General features: G+C 35.2%; 3 protein-coding genes and 1 pseudogene across 3 annotated transcripts; 1 reads left to right on the forward strand and 3 right to left on the reverse strand.

The window, feature by feature from the left end:
* Positions 1-203: 203 nt before the first annotated feature.
* On the forward strand, positions 204-5515 carry LOC139881693 (disease resistance protein RUN1-like). The gene is made up of 10 exons (XM_071866131.1): positions 204-685; positions 783-1890; positions 1971-2036; positions 2132-2200; positions 2278-2352; positions 2437-2661; positions 2743-3657; positions 3740-4120; positions 4395-4429; positions 5491-5515. The coding sequence occupies exons 1-10, from the start codon at positions 204-206 to the stop codon at positions 5513-5515; spliced, it is 3381 nt and encodes a 1126-aa protein (XP_071722232.1).
* Positions 5516-6013: 498 nt separating this feature from the next.
* On the reverse strand, positions 6014-6598 carry LOC139881694 (uncharacterized). The gene has a single exon (XM_071866132.1). It carries the CDS (start codon positions 6596-6598, stop codon positions 6014-6016), a length of 585 nt encoding a protein of 194 aa, XP_071722233.1.
* A 2917-nt stretch (positions 6599-9515) lies between these two features.
* LOC139881692 (accelerated cell death 11-like) lies at positions 9516-10925 on the reverse strand. Its single transcript, XM_071866130.1, has 4 exons — positions 10740-10925; positions 10273-10445; positions 9906-10054; positions 9516-9622 (listed from the first exon to the last, which is right to left on the reverse strand). Exons 1-4 carry the CDS (start codon positions 10923-10925, stop codon positions 9516-9518), a joined length of 615 nt encoding a protein of 204 aa, XP_071722231.1.
* Positions 10926-15912: 4987 nt separating this feature from the next.
* On the reverse strand, positions 15913-17469 carry LOC139881695 (cationic amino acid transporter 1-like; annotated as a pseudogene).
* Positions 17470-21454: the final 3985 nt, after the last annotated feature.

Consider the following 21454-nt stretch of genomic DNA (forward strand, 5'->3'; position numbering starts at 1 on the left):
GCGTCTTAATATTTGTATATATTAGCACTCTCTCGCTTCTAAGCACAAAGGTAATTCCAATTTCCATCATACTTGCTTTTGCATTTCAGGTATGGCTTGTTTTATTTGTAACCATTTTACTTATTCCACTCAATCACTGGTGCCTTTGAGTTGAACGAACATGAATATTTGACATGTCTCTTTTGCAGTGATCAATGAATGCCATGGCAAGGGACATTAAAACATGTGTATCATCGTCTCGATGTGCTTACCATGTTTTCTTGAGTTTTCGAGGTGCAGATACGCGTACGAACTTCACAGACCATCTTTACCATGCTTTGGAACGTGAAGGAGTTCATACTTATAGAGATGATGAAGAAATTGTTAGAGGAGGAGCTATTAAGCTTGAACTTGAAAAAGCAATTAACCAATCCAAAGTCTCCGTCATAGTTATATCGGAAAATTATGCATCTTCAAGTTGGTGTCTTGACGAGCTTGTCATGATAATGGAAAAGAGGAGAACTGCAAAGCATATTGTCTTACCAGTTTTCTACCGTGTTGATCCGCATGATGTTAGGCGGCAGATGGGGAGTTTTGCAAAAGCATTTGCTGAGCTTGAATCGGAGAATGAGAAGTACAAGATAGAAAAGTGGAGGGCTGCTCTGAAGGAAGTTGCAAATCTTGCAGGGATGAATTCGAATAACAGGTAATATATGATTGTGAGAGAATAATACATTGTTTGATTAGCTAAAAATTAACTATCAAGTTCTACTTTGCATTTTAAGTTTAATTTTGATTTGTAGGCATGAGGCGGACTTTATTCACGACATAGTGAAAGAGGTACAAAAGAAGTTAGAAAGGCTGATATTGAATGTTCCAACCTACATTGTCGGAAGATATTCTATAACAGTACGCATTAACAATTGGTTAAATGATGGCTCAAAACAAGCTGGAATTGGGATAATATATGGGATTGGTGGAATCGGGAAGACGACTCTTGCCAAGACTGTTTACAACCAGAACATTGAGAGATTTGATGGCGGTAGCTTTCTCGCAGATATTAGAGATGCAGCAAAGGAGACAAGTAGTTTGATTCGTATTCAAAAACAACTTCTTTCGGATATCTTAAAGAGACCAGTTGAAGTACAAAGTGTAATCGGAGGAATACAGAAGATAAGAGATGTCATACACTGTAGAAAAGTCCTTGTCATTCTTGACGATGTTGATGAACAAAAGCAGTTAGAGCAAATCTTTGGAAGCCAACACCAGCTTTGTCCGGGCAGCAAGATTATCATCACAACTAGATATAAAAATATGCTAAGTACTTTGAGGTCTCATGAAGTCTCCGAATTTGAAGTAGAAGGATTAGGCACTAAAGATTCGATGAAACTATTTAGTTGGCATGCCTTTGGGAAAGACCATCCTATTGAGGATTTATTAGAGTGCTCAAAACAAATCGTCGACCATTGTGGAGGACCTCCATTAGCACTTGAAGTTTTGGGGGCTTCCTTGTTTGATAAAACAAGTGTAGATGTATGGGAGAATATGTTAAAAAAATTAAAAGCAATTCCTAATCGAAAAATTCAGGATGTTCTCAGAGTAAGCTATGATTCTCTGTCAGATGATGATGTCCAAAGTATATTCCTTGACATTGCATGTTTTTTTGTTGAGGAGGAGTACAATGATTACATGGTTGAAATTCTCGATGGTTGTGGTCACTACTCGAGGATAGGAATTGAAAATTTAGTTGAAAGGTGTATGTTGAATATTCATGGAGGTCGGCTTTCTATGCATAACCTAATTAGAGATATGGGGAGAGAAATTGTTCGTCAGGAATCACTTCATGACCTTGGAAAACGTAGCAGGATATGGAATCATAATGAAGCATATGCTTTACTGAAAGAAAGAAGTGTAGGAACTACAACTCATTCCACATGTGATGAACTTCGTCGCAAGAAAATATCTAACTGTATATCATTCTTGTTTTGCAGGGCACTAAAAGAGTGATTGGTATCACTCTTGACTTTTCATGGTTGAAGGCAGACGAATCTGGAGAAGTAATTGTGAGTATATATGAATTGTGTTGAATGTCAGATTCGGAAGTGAGTGATGAATATTAACATTGAACGATTCCTTTATGAAAATATGGAAGCATCCGCTTGGAAAACGTAGAAGGATATGGAATGATATGGAAGAATCTGCTTTACTGAAAGAAAGAACTGTAAGAACTGCTACTCATTGCATATGTGATGAACTTCTTCGCAAGAAGATATCTAATTGTATATTCTTGTTTTTCAGAGCACTAAAAGAATGAAAGGTATCAGTACTCTTGTCTTTTCTTGGTTGAAGGCAGATAAATCTGGAGAAATAACTGTAAGTATGAATGAATTTTGTTGAATGTCGTATTTAGAAGCGAGTGATGAATATTAATATTTAACGATTCCTTTATGTAAATAGAGAAATGTAGATGCTGATACATTCACAGGGCTTCAAAATGTAAAGCTACTTAAGCTGAATTATGGCAACCTTATTGGGAATCACAAAAACTTCCCCAAGAATCTGATATGGCTTTGTTGGCATGGATTTCCAATGAAATGCATACCCCCAGATTTTTGTTTGCAGAAGGTGGTTTCTCTTGATGTATCTTACAGCAAAATCAAACGTCTTTGGGAAGGAGCAATGGTATAATATTAGTAGTTTGATTTAATTTCTTGTAGTATCTTGTGTCACTGTAGGTAATGATTAACTTTTATCTTTAAGCAGAGCCTTCCATCTTTGAAGTTTCTTTATGCAAGCCATTGCCATCAACTCGTTACTATCCCAAACTTTTCTGGTACGCCTTTTCTAAAGAGTTTGATAATGGAAGACTGTACAAAATTGGTTATGCTCGATGCATTCGTTGGACGTTTAGAAAGGCTAGAGATTTTAAATCTTAATTATTGCAAAAACCTGAAGAAGCTTCCATGGAACATCAATGTGCTAAGATCTCTTCAAGAACTTCACTTATCGGGTTGTTCGGCTCTTGATCTTGATGGATTCGGCTCTAATCAATTTTCTTCTATTTATAGAATCTCAGAAGGAACGCTCCGTCCATCCCTAAATACAGTTAGATATACCTATTCAAAAATCAGATCTTGGATGTCACCTAAAACCAGTCCTCTTGGTTTATTCCCTTCTTCTCTTACACATTTGACACTCCAAAACTGCAATTTATCTGATGATGATATTTCCTTGGGTCTTTTTACCCTCTGTTCTTTAAAACACTTGGATTTATCTGGTAACCCATTTTGCAGTATTCCCATTGATATAAGCAACCTTACCAAGCTCGGCAGACTTGTGTTAGATAAGTGTTCAAGGCTCAAAGTTATTCAGAAGCTCCCAAGTAGTTTGAAAGTCCTTGAATTGAGAGATTGTACATCTGTGGAAAAAATCCTAGGATGTGATGAAATGCATATCTCAAAGATTTCGTCAGATCTTCATCAATTTCTTTCTTCTCAATTTAGGAACACAGTTTCACTGGTGGAGGTTGAAGGCAGGTTGAAGTTAGACTTAATAGGAAATGTTGATCCACAAGTTATAGAAAGTTTAGGACTGTACAGATCAGAATCTTTGGAAGGCATGAAGGTCAATCTAAAAAGTTTTGGCGATGGTACATATATATACAGCACTCCATTCAAGGTAATCTTAATTTACTTGGTGAATTAACTAAACATTTGTATTTATTTCATTTAATTATTTGTTTGTACAATATTAATTGCAGGTACTATATGAATTTAACATATGTAGCATTTTCCTCCCAGTGAGTAAGGTTCCAAACTGTTACAACATCCATGAGGGGACTACCATGTCATTTGTGGTGCCATCAAAACCTGGTTTCAAGATACGTGCCTTGAATCTCTGCAAGTTTCTATATCAAGTTCCATCAAACCTATATACCGTCCGCTTTGAAATATTCAATGAGACCAAGAGAATAAGGTGGCAGTATTGGGCTTTGTATAAGGGCTTTAATGAAGATGAGAATGGTACTATAATATGGTTAAGTTACTGGAACATTGGGGACAAACATATAGATGCTGGAGACCATATCCGAATATATAACTATTTGGATGCTTGCACAAACAGATTAAGCGGGTGGAAGTTGGTATGGGAAGCCGATCAAGATAGAAATCCCCAACCAAAACTCACTTGGCCTTGGCCTTTATCTAGAGATTTCCCTAATCATTGGTGAAATTACATTTTTTTATTCATTTTAGGTGAGTGTTATGTTATGATACTATTAGCTCATCTTATAGTTGCCATACCTTTGGTCTAACTATTATGTTCTTCCTTCATAGGTTGTAGCGTTATACGATTTCATTTAAATCATACTATATGTCACCTAATGGACATTATTTTCAAACATTGTCTATATTCAGGAACTGGCTGAAAAGGAGGAAGAAAAATTACTGAGGTGAAAGCGGGAGCGAGAACAGGATCCAGAAAAGTCTTTTGAAGATGTCGTGTTGACCGTCGAAGATAGACCATGGGAGGGAGAGGGTGATGGCTACGCTAGAATTAAGGGGATAGACAAGAGAGGTTGATCAAGGCTCATGGGAAGTAATCAAAAGGAAGTTATGAGACCAAGTCGCGATAAGGATCATTCATGATCAAGTTCAATGACTACCAATCAAGCGATTATGCTTGCTGAGATGGAGAGGATAAAGTTTAAGTTCAAGTTTTGGATACTTTTTGAGGACTGGTCCAACTTTCTCAGCTAATGTAGGCCAACTCTACGAGGAATTATACAGTAAAGTTTATTGTCTCTGACAATGCTTTATATACCTAAATTAAATTTTAAAAAAATATGAAATTATTTATTTTATTTTTGAAGTAATAAATATGAAATTATTCAAAACCCTTTTTTAATGAAAATAAAATAATATGTAAATTTTTTTTTTAAACATATATACCTCTTCAATCATAATCACCAGTAGCTTGAAATATTACAGGTCGATTGCTCTAAATAACCCAAAATTGAAATAAAAGGTATTGATAGTTAGAATTATATATATAACTAGCGTAGTACTCGAGGTGTTGCCTCGAATTTTCTGAACAAATTTGATATCAGATTCCGTAAAGTTAAGACTCGACGATTTTGTCATCCTAAACAATTATAAGCTGATAGTATGACAATGAAATAAAAATAAATATAAAAGGGTTAAGAAATTATTTGGATATTTATTTACTTATACACAAAGTTAATTGACTATATGATAGATATTATGATTCACGACATATCATACTATACGATATTTGTATGAATTTTTCAATAATTTTATAATCAACATATTATACAATAATAATAAATTAATTTAAATAAATATGATCGGTTGGTTCAATACAGTTTTGGATTGTTTTCAGTTGCCTAGACCAAAAGAAATGCTAGTAAAGTAAAATTTCTTGGTTACATAAAAAAATAAATACACTCTGAATAACATTTGTCTACATTATTTTATTTTATTTTTGCTACAGAGATTCTCATTCTTCTGATGTTTAATTTTCATTACATATAATTTATCAAAAATTAAAGCCTAAGATATGAGAAGTTGATTATCACTTCTTAGGCATCATTTTCATTTAATAAATTAACGAAACCATTATACTACCTACATATAAAATATAAATTAATAAAGATGGTAAAACAACATACCAGAGACGTCAATTTTATACTTCTTCAATATTTTAAAAATTTTATTTGCAACTTCGATTGTTGATTCTTCTTATCGTCATAATATTCATATAGTAATCAATAGGGAAATTACTTACTTGCATAGGAATATGAAGATGAAAGATGATTTAATGGGAAATCAAGAACATAAAAAGTTATGTGTGAAGTTAAAATTAAAACGAAGAATAACATGAGAAAACCTAATAAAAGGAATAGAAGCAACTTTATTTTTGATGTCTTCTATCAGCAAACCAGAACGAAGCAAGCTCCTCCCTGCTTTTGTAATTCAAGAATCAGGATTAGACAATCACCTTCAATCACGAAATGTTATCCTCGTAAACGATTTGCCATGTCCACAGCAGCTAATGCAGCACAAACTTCAGCATGAAGAGCATCTTCCACATGAGAAATTATACCAGTTGCAGCTTCCAATACTCTGCCTTGATTATCTCTCGCCACAAAACCAAAACGATTGGTAGATGAACCAAAGATAAAAGAAGCATCGAAATTGATCTTGATGAATTCATCTTCTGGTGCCATCCAATGATCATTATGAACTCTGCCTGCAATTGCCTCAACTGCACATAATTGGTCTAGCATTCTCAGATTAGCAAGCCAATAATTAACACCAGCAGCAGCTATAGACGGTCTAGTACATACAGCTTCAAACACAATACTATTACGGTTAGACCAAATAGAATATGCAGCTAAGACAAACAAAGCAAAAGATTCATCCACAAGAGAAGAAAACACAGAGTTAAGCCAATCAAATAAATTGCTAGAAGGATCATTTGCCACCGAATCAAATCGAAGAGAATTCCACACAGTTTTGACCCAACAGCATTCACGAAAAATATGAAGCATTGTTTCCATATCAGCACCACAGATAGGACATTCTAAAGACAAATCCATGCCTTGTTTCACTAAGTTATCTTTAGTTGCTAATATCTCTTTACATAGACGCCAACAAAAACTTCTCACATGTGGAGGCAATTTGAAAGACCAAAGTACATTCCAGTGACGAAAAGTGCTGAACACAGGATCCCAATTCTTCCTTCGTCATAATAAATTCTTGGCAATGAAGTATCTAGATTGAACAGTATACTGACCATCAGTTGTTCCTTCCCAAATAAACCTATCTCTGGAATTAGTATTGGACAAAGGAGTGGATAATATGGCTCTAGCTTGATCTTCAGGAAATATTTCTGTGATCACTTCTCTGTTCCAAACAAATTCAGTAGGACAAATCAAAGAAGAAACCGAGAGAAATCGGTTATAATCATCAATCCTAGCTGTAAGGTGAGACTGAGAAATATTTTTAACCCAACGGTCATTGAATACTTCAATTTCAGTCCCATTACCAACTCGCCATCGACCCCCTTCTAATAAAACATCTCTTGATTCCAGAATTGCCCTCCATATTGCCGATGGATTGGAACCTAACGAAGCTTTATGAAAGGGAGAAATGCTATGATATTTGTTATTGAAGATTCTAGCCAAAAGAGAGTCATGATCAGTAAATAATCTCCATGCTTGTTTGGCAAGTAAAGCCAAATTATGTGCTTCCAGAAGTTTAAAACCCAGGCCTCCTTTCTTCTTTTCACATAATCCTCTCCACGCCACCCAATGAATTTTACGAGTTCCAAATTCTGATCCCCATAAAAATTTAGAACAATACATCTCAAGATCTTTACAAAAACCAGATGGAAGCTTAAACAAACTCATCACATATGTAGGAGTGGATTGTAACACCGACTTGATTAAAACTTCCTTTCCATGCTGTCGATAAAAGACGCCCTTTCCAACCTTCAACCATTCTTTTGATACGATCACGAAGATACTCAAATGATGTTGTCTTGCTTCGGCCAATTATTATAGGCATACCCAAATAATTGAGACACTTAGTGATACCCAACAAACCCATTAATTCCTCCTTCAAGTCTTCTGATACATTCCTATTAAAGTACAAATTGGACTTACTGAAATTGACTTCCTGACCTGATGCTTTTTTGTAATTATCAATAACCTCCATAAACTTTATAAATTTTATTTATACTTTATTTAATTATTTGTCTTGTTGGTTTTTTGTATATATATGATATAAAACAAAATAAATCAAAAGTCTAACTCAATAGTCAAAAAGACATGTGCAAATTTACAAAAATTACTCTCCACTACTCCACCTCATAACCACCTCTTTGGCAATTGCTATTCCAACTACACATTTTATCAAATCCACTAAAAGAAGTGGATTTGGAAAAAGTGTAGTGGATTTAGCATTACCCCACCTCTTTATACCTCATACTTTATGATTCATAAAATTTATCTTCTATTCAACAATAAAACATAAAAATATGATAAAAAAAACCAACTGAAATGATTAAACTAAAAATAATTAATTTTGTTTGATTTTGGTTAACTTAACGGGAACAATCTCTTACAAGTAGTTTATACAGCTAACACAATTCTAAAAAATTATGGGGGAAACTTTTCACCACCTAAATATTTAGGCATGCAAATGAAAATATGACAGTTGGTAATTTTGACGAGTCAATGTGTATACATGAAAATTGATATAAAATTAAGTTATTAATTAATTTAAAAGGAAAAAAAAGTATACAAATTTTAATCGAATAATATAACTTAACCCAAATAATAGTATGTTTCATGATATCTCTCTCTACACACATGATCCAATGATTAGGGCATCCGCCTCCCTCCTCGAAGTTGAAGGCTCGAATCCCGCGGGAACAATAAAAAAAAAAATCTCTTTTCACAATAAAATCCCTAACTCAAATTCTATGAACCCTAATTTTTAAATTTAAAAATTATAACCCAAATTAAAACTAATTTCTCAATTCTAGAGGTTGAATAATCAATTACTTGTATTTTAGCAGAAGTGACTTTTGTTTTTATCCAGGCAATTTGGTTGAGGAGTAGTGGGGACGGCGGGTTGTGGGGTTTTTCTTATGGCAGTGGAGATGGCTGTGTAATATGGATAAAGGATTGTGGGTTGAGGAAGTGGTGATTGGTGGGGTTGCCAACGTGGTGGCCAATTTGTTGGTGGGCTGTTTGGCCATGCCCGGCTGTTTGTTTTGTTTGAAAAGGAACGGAGAGTTTTAAGGAGAAGGGAGAGAAAGTCCTTAATTATTTACTGTATTAATTTCTCAATTTTTAATTGAAGATAAATAATCAATTTACAACTCATTTGCCACATAATCTATAATATTATACATGTTAATATTTGATTTGCATACTTAAATATGATGGGTTAGGCTAAGCTTATCCAAGAATTTCTCCTATAATTTGTATCACAAGTTTTCTCGACAACATACTCTCTGTTTAAGCTCTAGAACGAAAGAGCAAAAAACGTTCGTTTTGTATAGATTCAAGTTGGCATAACCCATGTTATATATCATGGTTTAGTTGGCAAGCCTTCGCGAAATTTACAAAAGAAACTACAAAAACAAGAAAATATTTGGCTATAGTAAGGCATCTGCAATTGAACCCTCTTCTGTTCCAAGTTTCGCAGCTCGTTTCTATGGCTACAAATTCTTGAAGACAATCAAACAATTCTTCATATCATCACCATTGAACTTTGATGGTACCAACGGCCAAAGAACCATAAAACATCATCATTTTTAATCAACGACACAAGTTTCATGAAGTTTTAGTTTACAATATGGCAACGACAAGTTTATTCCAATGTACAAATAGCTTCAGAACTGGTTTACAGTTAAATGAGACATCTAGCTTATTCTAAAGATAAATAAAAATTTATAAAAAGGTAAATACAGTGCCAATCCAGTGATCTGGTTTTTCTAAAAGTTTACCAGTCTGTACCCAATCCTCTGGAAATGAAGAGATTTTCAACATAAGTAATGACAGGTGCAGATGCCGTGATGTAGTTTTGCATTTGAGCCTTGGCTAAACGCTCTGAAACGAATAAAATCGAGAAATCATGCCATCAAAACAACAGAATAGCAGACTAAGCGGAACTAAACAAAAGAAGAACCAAACCAAAACTTGCACTGAAAGACAATATATAAGCTCATTTACCAGTAAATCACTACTTTTGCCATTTTAACCAATCAAGCAACCAAAACAACTTAGTTTTAGCCTAAAGTGACATCTCAATCTTGACTTTGTATGTTATATTATATAGTATAGTTTGTTTAACATCTTAACTTCACAGGCTTTAATTGGTAGTAGCACTCACCATCTTCGTTGAGCATTTGAAAATATTCAGCCTTAGTCGGAAGAGCATGCATTCCGGCCGCGACAGCTTTCCTGATCATCCATCCATGGTATGGAGCAAATACCTGATCATAAGCATTGGAAGCTGGATCCCTCAAAGAATTACCCCTGAAAATTAAATATCGATTCCGAAATTAAATATTTTCTAATTCCTTTCGGCATTGCACACAGGCAGTACAACAGGAAAAAAAAAAGTGAGGGCCCCTTAAAGCTACTCTATGAACAAGATAAACAGAATTTCCATTTTATATATGTCTCAATGATGTACTCACCACTTTGAATGATCCTTATAAGCAATTAAAAAGAAGATACAAGACTGACGTACATACTCTGTAGCTAAAATCTGCTCGAACAATACTTTAAGCATGTCAACTCCACGCTTTACTCTGAGAAGGTTTCTGGTATGGCTTCCAGCTATCCTCACCCTATTCGCTTTGACATCCCCATCCAGAATAGCATTTAAAGTCCCAATTTGCTGTGACACCTCAGCCAGATCATGAACCTATTATCATGATCATCCAGAATTCCATTAAAAACGAAATTGTCCTCAATTAGGCAAAAGCTGAAGTAGAATCAATTTTTCCAAAAATTTCAAGTTTTAATTCTTCAACCCCTTGTCTAAATTTACGTTTTTTCGATGGAATTCGACGCAATTAGAGTATAGTTGGATCGATTTCCTTCACAGTTTGATCTCAAGACTTGACTTTATACATATATTTTTTGTAGATAGCTCGAAAAAGATCTAACTTTTTTTACCATATTTTGACCAGAGATTAAGCAATGTACATAGGCATACCTTAGCTACATAGTCCATCTCGGCGAATTTATACGCGATACCCACACAAACAAACAGAGGTGATATGAGAGAGCATGCGTGAGCAAACGGCGCAACTCCCAGCTCCACGTTTTCCTGTTGCGTACTGTTGTTCAATGTAGCCGCCAATTCTTTAAACGCTTCCACCAAATTTCGTAGATCCGCCATTGATGGACCTCTGACTCACTTGGTCTTTTAATTCTATTTCCAACAGCTCTTTATTGACGATCGTCTATCTTAAGATTTGAGAGTCTTTGAGCTTGTTTGGCTAATAATAATAAGCATATAGTGACGATCGTTGTCATTGCGGGACAGGACTTACGTGTACGCTACCTTGTTTTAAACAGTTGTATTATCAGTCAAACGTACAACTGTGTAGAGCAGAGAAGCGTAAGTACTAAGAAGCGTACATGTGGAAGTGTACACAAGTTTTTTCCGTCATTGCGTTGTCCCTGACTAGACCAACGCCGCCTAGTCGCTGGTTTTTGTTATTTTTATTTTCATCCCTGATATATAGGTTATAGAGCAAGATCATCCCTAACTTAAATAAAGCTTTATTTTCAACTTTATTATTATTAATATTTTTTCTTATGAATTGGGATGTAGTCCTCCCAACCCATGCAATTATAAGATCATTCATCCACCTTTTTTAATGGAAACTAATGTTGGGGTCCGTGCGAAATGCACGATTGTGACAAATTTATTATGAAAAAATTAATATTAAAATATTAAATTTTAAAAATTTACGTGAAAAGTATTAATATCATAAAATTAATAAATTTTCATAGCAAAAATTTCAATTTTTTTAATAAATTTTAATCTATTGATTAATTTAATTTATTTTAAATAATTCATTTATTTTTTTATGAGTTTGAATATTTCATCTCAAAGAATTAACTAAGTTAAATCTCTAAATTACAATAATATATGATATTTTCTTAATTTTAATGAAAAAAATCAAAAAATTGCTCCTATTTACCCTTCTATAGATCCGATGTACGGAAAGAATTAACTAAGTTAAATCTCTAAATTATTCAAAAAAAAAGTTAATTCTCCAAAGTCCTACATTTCTAACCACCTCCACCAATGCCTTTGCCGCCACCACCACAAACTGCCACCAAAACACCACAACCAATTGTCGTCGCCATCACCACCACCTCCCCCACGCCAACATCATGACCACCACTGACCACCAACACCAACACCAGCACTGCTAACTTTGTCACCACCACCCACCACCAGCACCTGCCATCACCACCCCCACCGATCTCTATCAGACTACCACCAACACCACCTCTAACCCCAACACCACCACCACACGCCACTATCAACATCTCCTACCACCACTGTCTCCAATTCACCGCTACAAATTAGTTATAATCTCTTTCAGTTATTTTATTAAGAGCTTTTTAATAAAATGAGTATTTTCCTTATTTTTGACTAAATTTCTAAAATTATATATATTGTGATAAAAAAAAAAGCATTTAGTCGTCTTTTTTAAAAATATTTTAATTAATTAACACATTATTTTGAGTTGTTATATAATAAATATGAAATTAAGAGTCATACTTCAAATAAGTTTCTCTATTTATTATGTTTTATCAAAATCCTTTCTAGGTTTGTTGTGAACAAATAATTTGAAGAATTATACGATTTTCACTTATACTATCATCAGTCAATGCTTCGTCCATTAATAAACTAATTAATTAATATCACATTTGACCACTTTAACTATCACTCCTTCTAACGTTTAATCTAACCCTTCATTTTGTTATGACGATAACGTCTCTATTAAACGTTGACGCTGTTGGTAGAATTATGAACTTCTACACGCCGACGAGCTCAAAACCGATCAAACAGTAACAGAAAACAGCAACAACAAGCACTGCAATCTTGCAGAAAAGAAGAAACACAGCAACAAAATACTAATACACTAAAACAGATAGCATGATCACATCCTCCATGTCGATTTGATTCTAAACTTAATCTAAAGGCTTAGCATAGGTATCTAAGGTGTTTGAGACTTAAAAACTATTTTGGGTGAACGGAATTCTAAGGTTTCTCTCACTACCAATGCAACCGGATTTTAAACTGTAAAAAGATGAAAAATGGCAATCCAAAGATTAATTCATACCATTCATAAGTTGAAGACGATTACAATAAGCCTTTATATAGGCGTCCGAAAGTTTTAACCTAGCTGACATGGAATTAAAATGCAATTACAAACTGGATTTTAAGGAAAACCAGAAACCAAAACCGATAAAATGAAAACTAGAAATGGTTTACTTTTTGCACGATCTCTTCTTCTCTTGATTTCAGCTTGCATTTTCACCCTAGAGTAATTCACAACGTGTTTTTGAGTAGATAGCATTGTAAAACTGTCAAAAATTACAGCCTCAACTTCGTCTTCTTCAACTCGACAAAGACACCATTTTTGTTGACCTTTTGCTTGACTTCCATTTTGAACTTTATCAAGACTGCAGCAGCATCCAAATTCCTTCTACATACTACTAACAACTTAACTAAAGCTTAACTTTGCTAAAAACAACTTTCTAATTTGAATTTCATCTCAAACTTGTCGAATAAGATAAACAAAGTACAGACCCACTAATGGCATCTTCACCAATGCATTAGAACTTCAGTTTAAGCATTCAGACACCTTTAATGACTTGTCCTTAACGTTTCTGAATCAACGAATTTGACTGCAATGACTTATAATGAAAACGCCCAATTTCCAGTTCTTCAGTATGCAACTCGATCGCACATTGTGGATTCCAGACCATGTCAGACCAATTTAAGCTTTCTAACTACTTCATAACAACTAGACGAAGCTACCCATAACACCAATTTAACTAATCTTATTCATTACTGCAGAAATTGAAATTCGGACATGAACAGTAACCAATTTGGGGCTTTTCGAATGACCGATTTGTAAAGCAATTGGAGGGTATGTCGTTATTCCTGACACTTCCCTGAGTCTTTCCAGTGGTCGCCTGACCTTCACAAATTGACCATCCGGCCGGTAGAACGCCGTCTTCATTTTCTCCAGTCGGACCCCCAAGGTTTGCAGCAGGCACACCAAGGTCCTCGAGGTTTTGACGATGTGCAATTTCGTCCTTTCTGCAGAATTTCTTTTCTTCTTCCCTGTTCATCATTTCAGTACACTGTTTTGATTCTTTTTTCTTTAGAAACTTCACAGTCAACCTTAGGAACACCTTCTCGATCGACTTGCTCGAAATCATTGTCCCTTTTATGGCTTTCTTCTTCTTCAAGTTGAATTGCTTCTGCTGGAAGTTACTCTTAACTTTCACTTTCTTCTTTTCTTTCTTGGCAGTTGCCATTTTTGCCTCAATCATTTCACAATCCTCGAGATGATCTAAACCAATAGCTCCTCCTTCATCAAGAGGAACTTGAACCATTCCAATCAGATTAATCAAAGCATCAAATCTCCATTTCTGCAAGGACTTAGTGAAAATGTCAGCCAACTAGTAATGAGTTCTGTAGAATACCATCTTCATTTCTTTGCTTTCCACCAAATCTCTGATAAAGTTGTACTTCACCAGAATGTGCTTTGATCTTTAATGGTTTCTTGGATTTTCTGCCATTTGCAATTGCAGAGCTTGAATCACATAAAATTTTCACACAACTTTCCTTCGGTTCTCCAATGTCTGACAAAACTTTCTTCAGCCACACCACTTGTCTTGCTGCATGGTTGACTGCAATGAATTTTGTCTCTATTGTAGATTGTGCAACAACACTCTGATTCCTTGAGCTCCAGTTGAAGATTCCACTGCCAAAACTGCAACAATATCCATTTCTGCTTCTACAATTCTCTCCCATGGCATAGCTAGCATCACTGAAGACAAGGAGTTCTCCAATTCCACCTTTCTGCGATTCTCTCCCATGTCATAACTTATAACTCTTAATTGTAAAGCCTAAAATTGTTATAAAATAGAATAATTATGTATATATCCTTTACTGGGTATCAGGTCAAATACCACACATAATCCACTTCTTTATACCTATTGCTATTCATATAGGGCGGTCCTATCTCGAGAAGAGCCATTGTGAAAATAGACTCATTTGGTATCTTGTAATTTGTTTTAGCAAGACTTTTCCTCCAAGAATTAAAATTTGACTAACATTAACTCATTTTTCAATTAATGTGATCTTTTGTGATCTATAGTATTTTTACGTTAATTAGGTAGATTTTTACCCAATTGATATCTTCAGAAAATTAATATTTAATGCTGCTAATTAAGTGTAAAAATTAGCAGGATAAGACCAATGCCAAATAATATATATAGAAACAATATACTGTATATGCTAAGGATAATTAATTTATGTTGCCATATGTCAACAAAATATGCTGCCACATGTCACATTGGTAGCATTGCTTAGAGACTATTCTACTTTAATATATATATATATATATATATATACAGATAAAGATTATTGTTTAGGGTAATGCTATTCCCACTAACAAAATTGCTAAATACACTAAAAACAAGTGTTTGTGATGGGATTTTCCGTCACTGATAACATTTAGTGACAGATAATTTCGTAACAAAAATTTGATTTTAGTGGATTTAGCATCTTTGTCAGTGAGAATAGCAATTGCCTATTGTTTACGATCATTTTTTAATTTTTGCATAATTTTGTTTTAAGCTTATTTTGCATAATTTCACGGTGAATTAGACGACAAAACATTTGAACGACATTATTATTATTATTTTATTTTTATAAATTGTTAATACAAACTATCTATCTAAAATCCACTCCTTGTAAAGTCGAAACCATGACTTTCCGATGAAGGAAATGTCTAGCCATTGAACGACATTATTATATTGTTCTTCACCGCGATGTTATATATCAAAAATTGAAAAGTTGATGATTATACTATATTTTTTTTTGAAATTTGTTGATGATTATACTATAGAATACTAATCAAGTTTATGTGTGTGCGGAAATTAATCCGCTGCGAAATTGCAAAATGTTCAGATGCCATGAAACAGATATTATAAACTCCAAAGGGAAACTTCAAAAAAAAAAAAAAAAAAACTCAACGGTAAAAATACTGAAATTAAAAATCCATTAACATCTAATGTATATACCACAATTCGAACTACATTAGTCTCTAATCTCTAGCACTAAACTAATTAGCAGCTTCAATATTAATTAGTCTTTCCATTTCCTTAGCAGCATCGTAAGAAGCATGTAATCCTATAAAAACATAGTAGATCATCAACAAAACTGTCCATACCAGAAATCTCACAAACGAAGCGTTATCGACGGATCCCATGATGAAGAAATTGAGTGCAAGTGAAGCTGATGGAACCCAAGGCATCAATGAAATTCCCAACAATTTCGGTTTCCTATCTTGCTTAACCATCAATTGTAGTGGCGCCATGTGAGTTCTTCCGATATGCGTGAAATACCTAGCCTGACCGATTATGTTTGCTAGTAAAACGGTGGACATTCCTTCCAGTGCGCCGAATGCTACTATGTATTGAGCCCAATTGAACCTGACTGCTTTGAAGGCCATGGTGTAAGATGCGTCTGGATCGATTTGCGTATACGGTTGCATCATACATAATGTAGCCGCCTGACCGATTATGTTTGCTAGTAAAACAGTGAACATTCCTTCCAGTGTGCCGAATGCTACTATGTATTGAGCCCAACTGAACCCGACTGCTTTGAAGGCCATGGTGAAAGACGGGTCTGGATCGATATGCGTATACGGTTGCATCATACATAATGTAGTTGCGAGCGTACATGTCACGATGACTATTACTATGGAACTAACTAGTCCGATTGGGATATCCCTTGCTGTATTTTTTGTCTCTTCAGCTAATGTTGCAATGCCGTCGAACCCTATGTATGCGAAGAACAGCACCGATGAGGCTTTCATAATTCCTGAGACGCCAGACGGAGCAAAATCTGTAGTGAAATTTGCAGTGTTGATTTTCGTTAGGCCGGCGATCAGGATGAATACCAAGACTAGGGTATGTGTAATTGAGGCTAGTTTTATTGAACAAGGACGAGCCTTTGATACTAAAGCAAGCAATGATGCAAACGACTATGGAAATCGCAATCGGATGCCATTCTAGCCTTCCGACATCGACGAAACGTAGAATCGGAAACAGTTTGGCTCGTGGTTACATAGTGTAGCGAAGTAGGAAGTGAAGGATCTCGCAACACCAGCTCCCGACACTACGTATTCGAATAGAATGTTACCTGCAGCGATAAAGGCTACGAAATCGCCAAGCTCGACCCTTAGATATGAAAAAGAACCGCCAGCGACAGGCAATTCTACGGTAAACTCCGTATAACAGAAAACTGATAAAATCGCGGCGATTTGATAGGATAGGACGACAGCAGGGCCGACGTTATTCCTGGCGGCTTCACCGGTAAAAACAAATATTCCTGCTCCCATTATAGATCCGATTCCGAACCACATTAAATCGAACCAGGATAGGTCTCTATTTATCTCGTGTGTACTACACGCACGAGTCTTGTTTAACTCGAAATTATCAGTAGAACGTGTAAAGAGCCTGTTCTTGAGTCTGGCTTTCGTGTCGGACAAGGCGTTGACGTAATTTCCGCAGCTTCTGAAGGACTCTTCCGGTAGGATTAGGAAATTTTCTTTTCGCAAGAAACCACAGCTTCGTTTATTGAGAGTACCGCCATTGTTAGTTTCTGCTTCACTCATTATTGAAACAGAGTTTTGTTTCAATGGAAGGTTTTTTTTTTGGAGTTACAGAGGAAGTAGAAGTAAATTCCTAAAAGACGTCTCTTGTCCAGGAAGTTATTTAGTTGTGGCAGAGAGCTGTCATGGGTAAAACTCAAAAGGTCAAATTTGGAATTCAATCCTTGTCTTAGAAAAAAAAATAAAACAATAAGTATATCCCAATAAAAGTGTTAATTCATATATTCATGGTTATTTGATAAAAAATCAGGCTTGATTTATATTGTTTGTTTGAGTGTTCAGCTATGAAGCACCGAGACGACGGGAAGTTATCGTCCATCGTCCTAGAGATATTTGTGCGGTGGAAATGAAACAGAAACACATTGAAATCAAGATGTTCAGCTATGAAACCAGAACGTCTTGATCAGAAGGAAAGTTTTGTCTACGTCTCAAGACGTTCTGGATATATTTATAATAACAATTTAACATTAAAGAATGAATCTATATTTAGAAAAGAAAAATCATATGCCAATAGAAAGAAGTAAATAATTTGTGAATACTTGTACGATCTGAAAATATTATTTTAAACTTAGTTTTCACTTTTTCGTAAAATATATATTCGCCTTACTCGTTTATTTTAAAAAAAAGGTTGGTCATTATTTATGAGGCATACTTTAAATATTTTTAGGCCTTAATTTTTCTTAAAATATAATTTATAGGTCTTATTTCTCATAAAAAATAATGCAAAGCTTTACAAAAGGGTATAATTTTCTTTTTGAGGGCCTTATTTCGTATATCTTATAGTGTATTTTTTTTGGGGCCCTAAGCGCTCATATTTCTCGTCTAAAGGTCGAGTCGGCCCTGATGATAGTCCTCTCGTCGTCCGATTCCAAATCTAAAAAATCACGTCGCCCCTTGCTCTATCTCTCTCGGTCATCGGAGTTTTCACACGTACATGTGTCTGCTAAAAGGTACCCGCCGCCGTTGTTAATGGGACGACTTCTCCGTCAAAGAGTGTGTTTGAGAGTGACCTCCCATTCACGACTTAGAAGACTTCGAATATCGCATATGATTGATGCATAGGAGTGGCGCTGCTTTCCAGTAAGAAAGAAAGCCATGACTGCCTCTATAATTTTCGGTCCAACCAGCTGCCAATGGTGCTTAAAGAACAGAGCGCTGAACCCATCTATCCCAGGCGCCTTGTTGTCACTAATACCCCATAAAGCCTGTTTTATTTCAGCACCAGATACTTCCCTTGATAACCAGTCTCCCTGGCTTTCCGAAATAACATTACCATCTTCCATAACAGATGAATGAAAAGGAACTCGGCAATGTGTATCTTGCCCCAGCAGCGACCGATAATACTCAACCATACAAGCACTAATAGCACTGTGATCAGTAATAATTTGCCCAGACATGTCCTGTAGACTTCGAATTGCAAATCTGGCTGTGCGAAGCTTCACCGAACGATGGAAGAAGCTTGTATTAGCATCTCTCATTTTCAACCACTCACAATGCGCCTTTTGCTTATAAAAACTGTTGCTCTTGTTTCGATAGAAGTGTGAACTGTCCCATCACAACCTTTTCTTCTTCCAACAGCTCATTATTATTAGGATCATACTGAAGACTGGCATGAATCGACGCTACCTGATCTCGACAACTAGCCACCCTATCAGATATGCCCGAGAATTCGCTCCTATTCAAAGAATATAAATGCCTTTTTTACTCCCTTCAGTCTAAGCCAAACCCTTCTCAATAAGTTTCCTCCAACTGGTTCTAGCCAAGCATTAGAAACAAGCACTTCATATGTAGGATGTAACCTCCACATATTATAATACCTGAACATCTTCTTATGAGACCCCTCAAATGTTTTCAGCTCAACAATCAAAAGGACTATTATATACTAAAAAAATTTGGTAAAGGTTGCTTTTTTAGTGACCCTAATATATCTCTGATGGATTTTTGTAATAATGACTCTAATATTTATTGAATTTCCATTAATTTTTTTATTAAATTTTCATCAAATATATTTATTTAATGTCTTTTTTTAGTTCTTTTGAGGATCCAATTTATTTTGTTTGACACCTTGAGGATTAATTTCACCATATCTTGGCTTGTATGCTCCGACTCTTGAGACTTGATTGAGCTTGTTGCCTGTGGGACTTGTTTTTCAAATCAATTATTGTATATTGCCACTGATTTGTGTCTATTGGAGTAATGGTTGAAAACTTTTTGTTAAGAAGTTGGTGGAATTGTCTTAATCATTGTTCTAAATGTTAGAAATTATCCCTCAAATCGTTTTCACAGTTATTTTGGTCCTCTCAAATTAACACTTCCTATGTTCATTTCTAGCTAGCCTTGACAAGAAACTAAAGTTCATCTGCTGATCGGATTTTTTTGATAAATGAATAATTATTATTGATAATTAAGTTTAGTGGCCGAGCTTATTTGTATATGTTAATAAAAAATCCCTAGATGAAAAGCTCTAATCTTTCAAACTAGATAAAGATCATATATATTGTGATACGGCGGAAGGGAGTAAGTCTAAAACCTACCATTTTTATATTGTGATACGGCGGGAGGGGAAGTCCATGTCATTTGTGGTGCCATCAAAACTTGGTTTCAAGATACGTGCCTTGAACCTTTGTTTTCTATATAAAAGATTTCGTCAACGTATGTCCAGCATTAGAATAACCAATCAGACGAAGAGAATAAGTTGGCATTATCGGCCTTTGTATAAGGTCTTTACAAAAGATGGGAATGAAGATGATAATGTTTCTACATTATGGTTAAGTTACTGGAACATTGGGGATAAACATATTGATGCCGGAGACCATATCTGAATATTTAATGCGCACGCTTACAAATTAAGCGGGTGGAAATCCCCAACTAAACCTCACTTGGCCTTGGCCTTTATATTTCCGGATGGAAGTTGGTGAGTGCTATTGAAGAGGTTGGTCTTGCTAGTGCCATCGCTGCCATTTCCATTCTACCAGATTTTGTCATCACTGGATAGCAGGACAATACAATTTTCGGCCTAACAATATTATTTATTTCGTCCTTATATTTTCTAAAACTGATAACTAGTCCCTTTCTGTTTATGTTTTAGTTTGTATTTAGTCCTTAAATCATTTCAGGTGTTAAAAAATCTGTGACATGTTAAACGTAGCAAATACATTTGACATGTTAAATATTAGTTATGTTGTTCCGATTGTAGGTTTTATTAACGAATCGAAATTCGACACATGGCTTTTTTATGGGCGGATTTCAATGACGGTTTTCCAAATTACCGCTTTCACTAGTAGAAAAATGGCTTTGTGTGACAAGCACTAAATCTACATCTTCGGTGACATGAATTGTGATTATCACTTATTTGATTTTATCCATATGCTTCGGTGACAATATTTTTTCTTGTGATCAAATGATTGTCACTAATTATAAGTTAGTGTGTTATGTTACTGCACTCATAATAATAAAAAAGAGAACATATTGAGGACAAGGTAATTTCTTGTCACCAAATACATTAGCCAGCTAAATTCCCCAATCGATTTTACTGTCAAGTAACTTATTCAAAATGACTAAACAAAACCCTTTCTGCCTCTTCCGATTACAATTCCGTGCCGGCATGGTGGCGCCCTTCCAATGGCGATTGCTCTCATTTTTTGCTTTTAGGTTTGACTGCTCGGACTAATAATTCATTTTCTTACTTAATTTAGCAGCCAAACATTATGTCTCTCGTTAAATGCTTTGTCATGTTAGGAGTGAAGTTAACTTCATGTAGATTTTCAAGCCTTAAAAGAAGGAAAATGAAAACATTTAGAAACTGATCGCTTAATGATTACTTCATCAAGCACAATTTTCTAGGCATGTTTTTCCAATCGAATTTCTGCAGACAACCTGTTTTTTTCCCTTGCAAATGATATGCACGCTTAAAACAAATCTGAGATAGATCTAATCTGTTCGTATAAGTTTTGACAGAAATTCATTTGTTGCTTTTTTTTAAAAACTT

Source organism: Rutidosis leptorrhynchoides, unplaced genomic scaffold (genome assembly GCF_046630445.1).
Source record: "Rutidosis leptorrhynchoides isolate AG116_Rl617_1_P2 unplaced genomic scaffold, CSIRO_AGI_Rlap_v1 contig183, whole genome shotgun sequence".
NCBI lineage: Eukaryota > Viridiplantae > Streptophyta > Magnoliopsida > Asterales > Asteraceae > Rutidosis > Rutidosis leptorrhynchoides.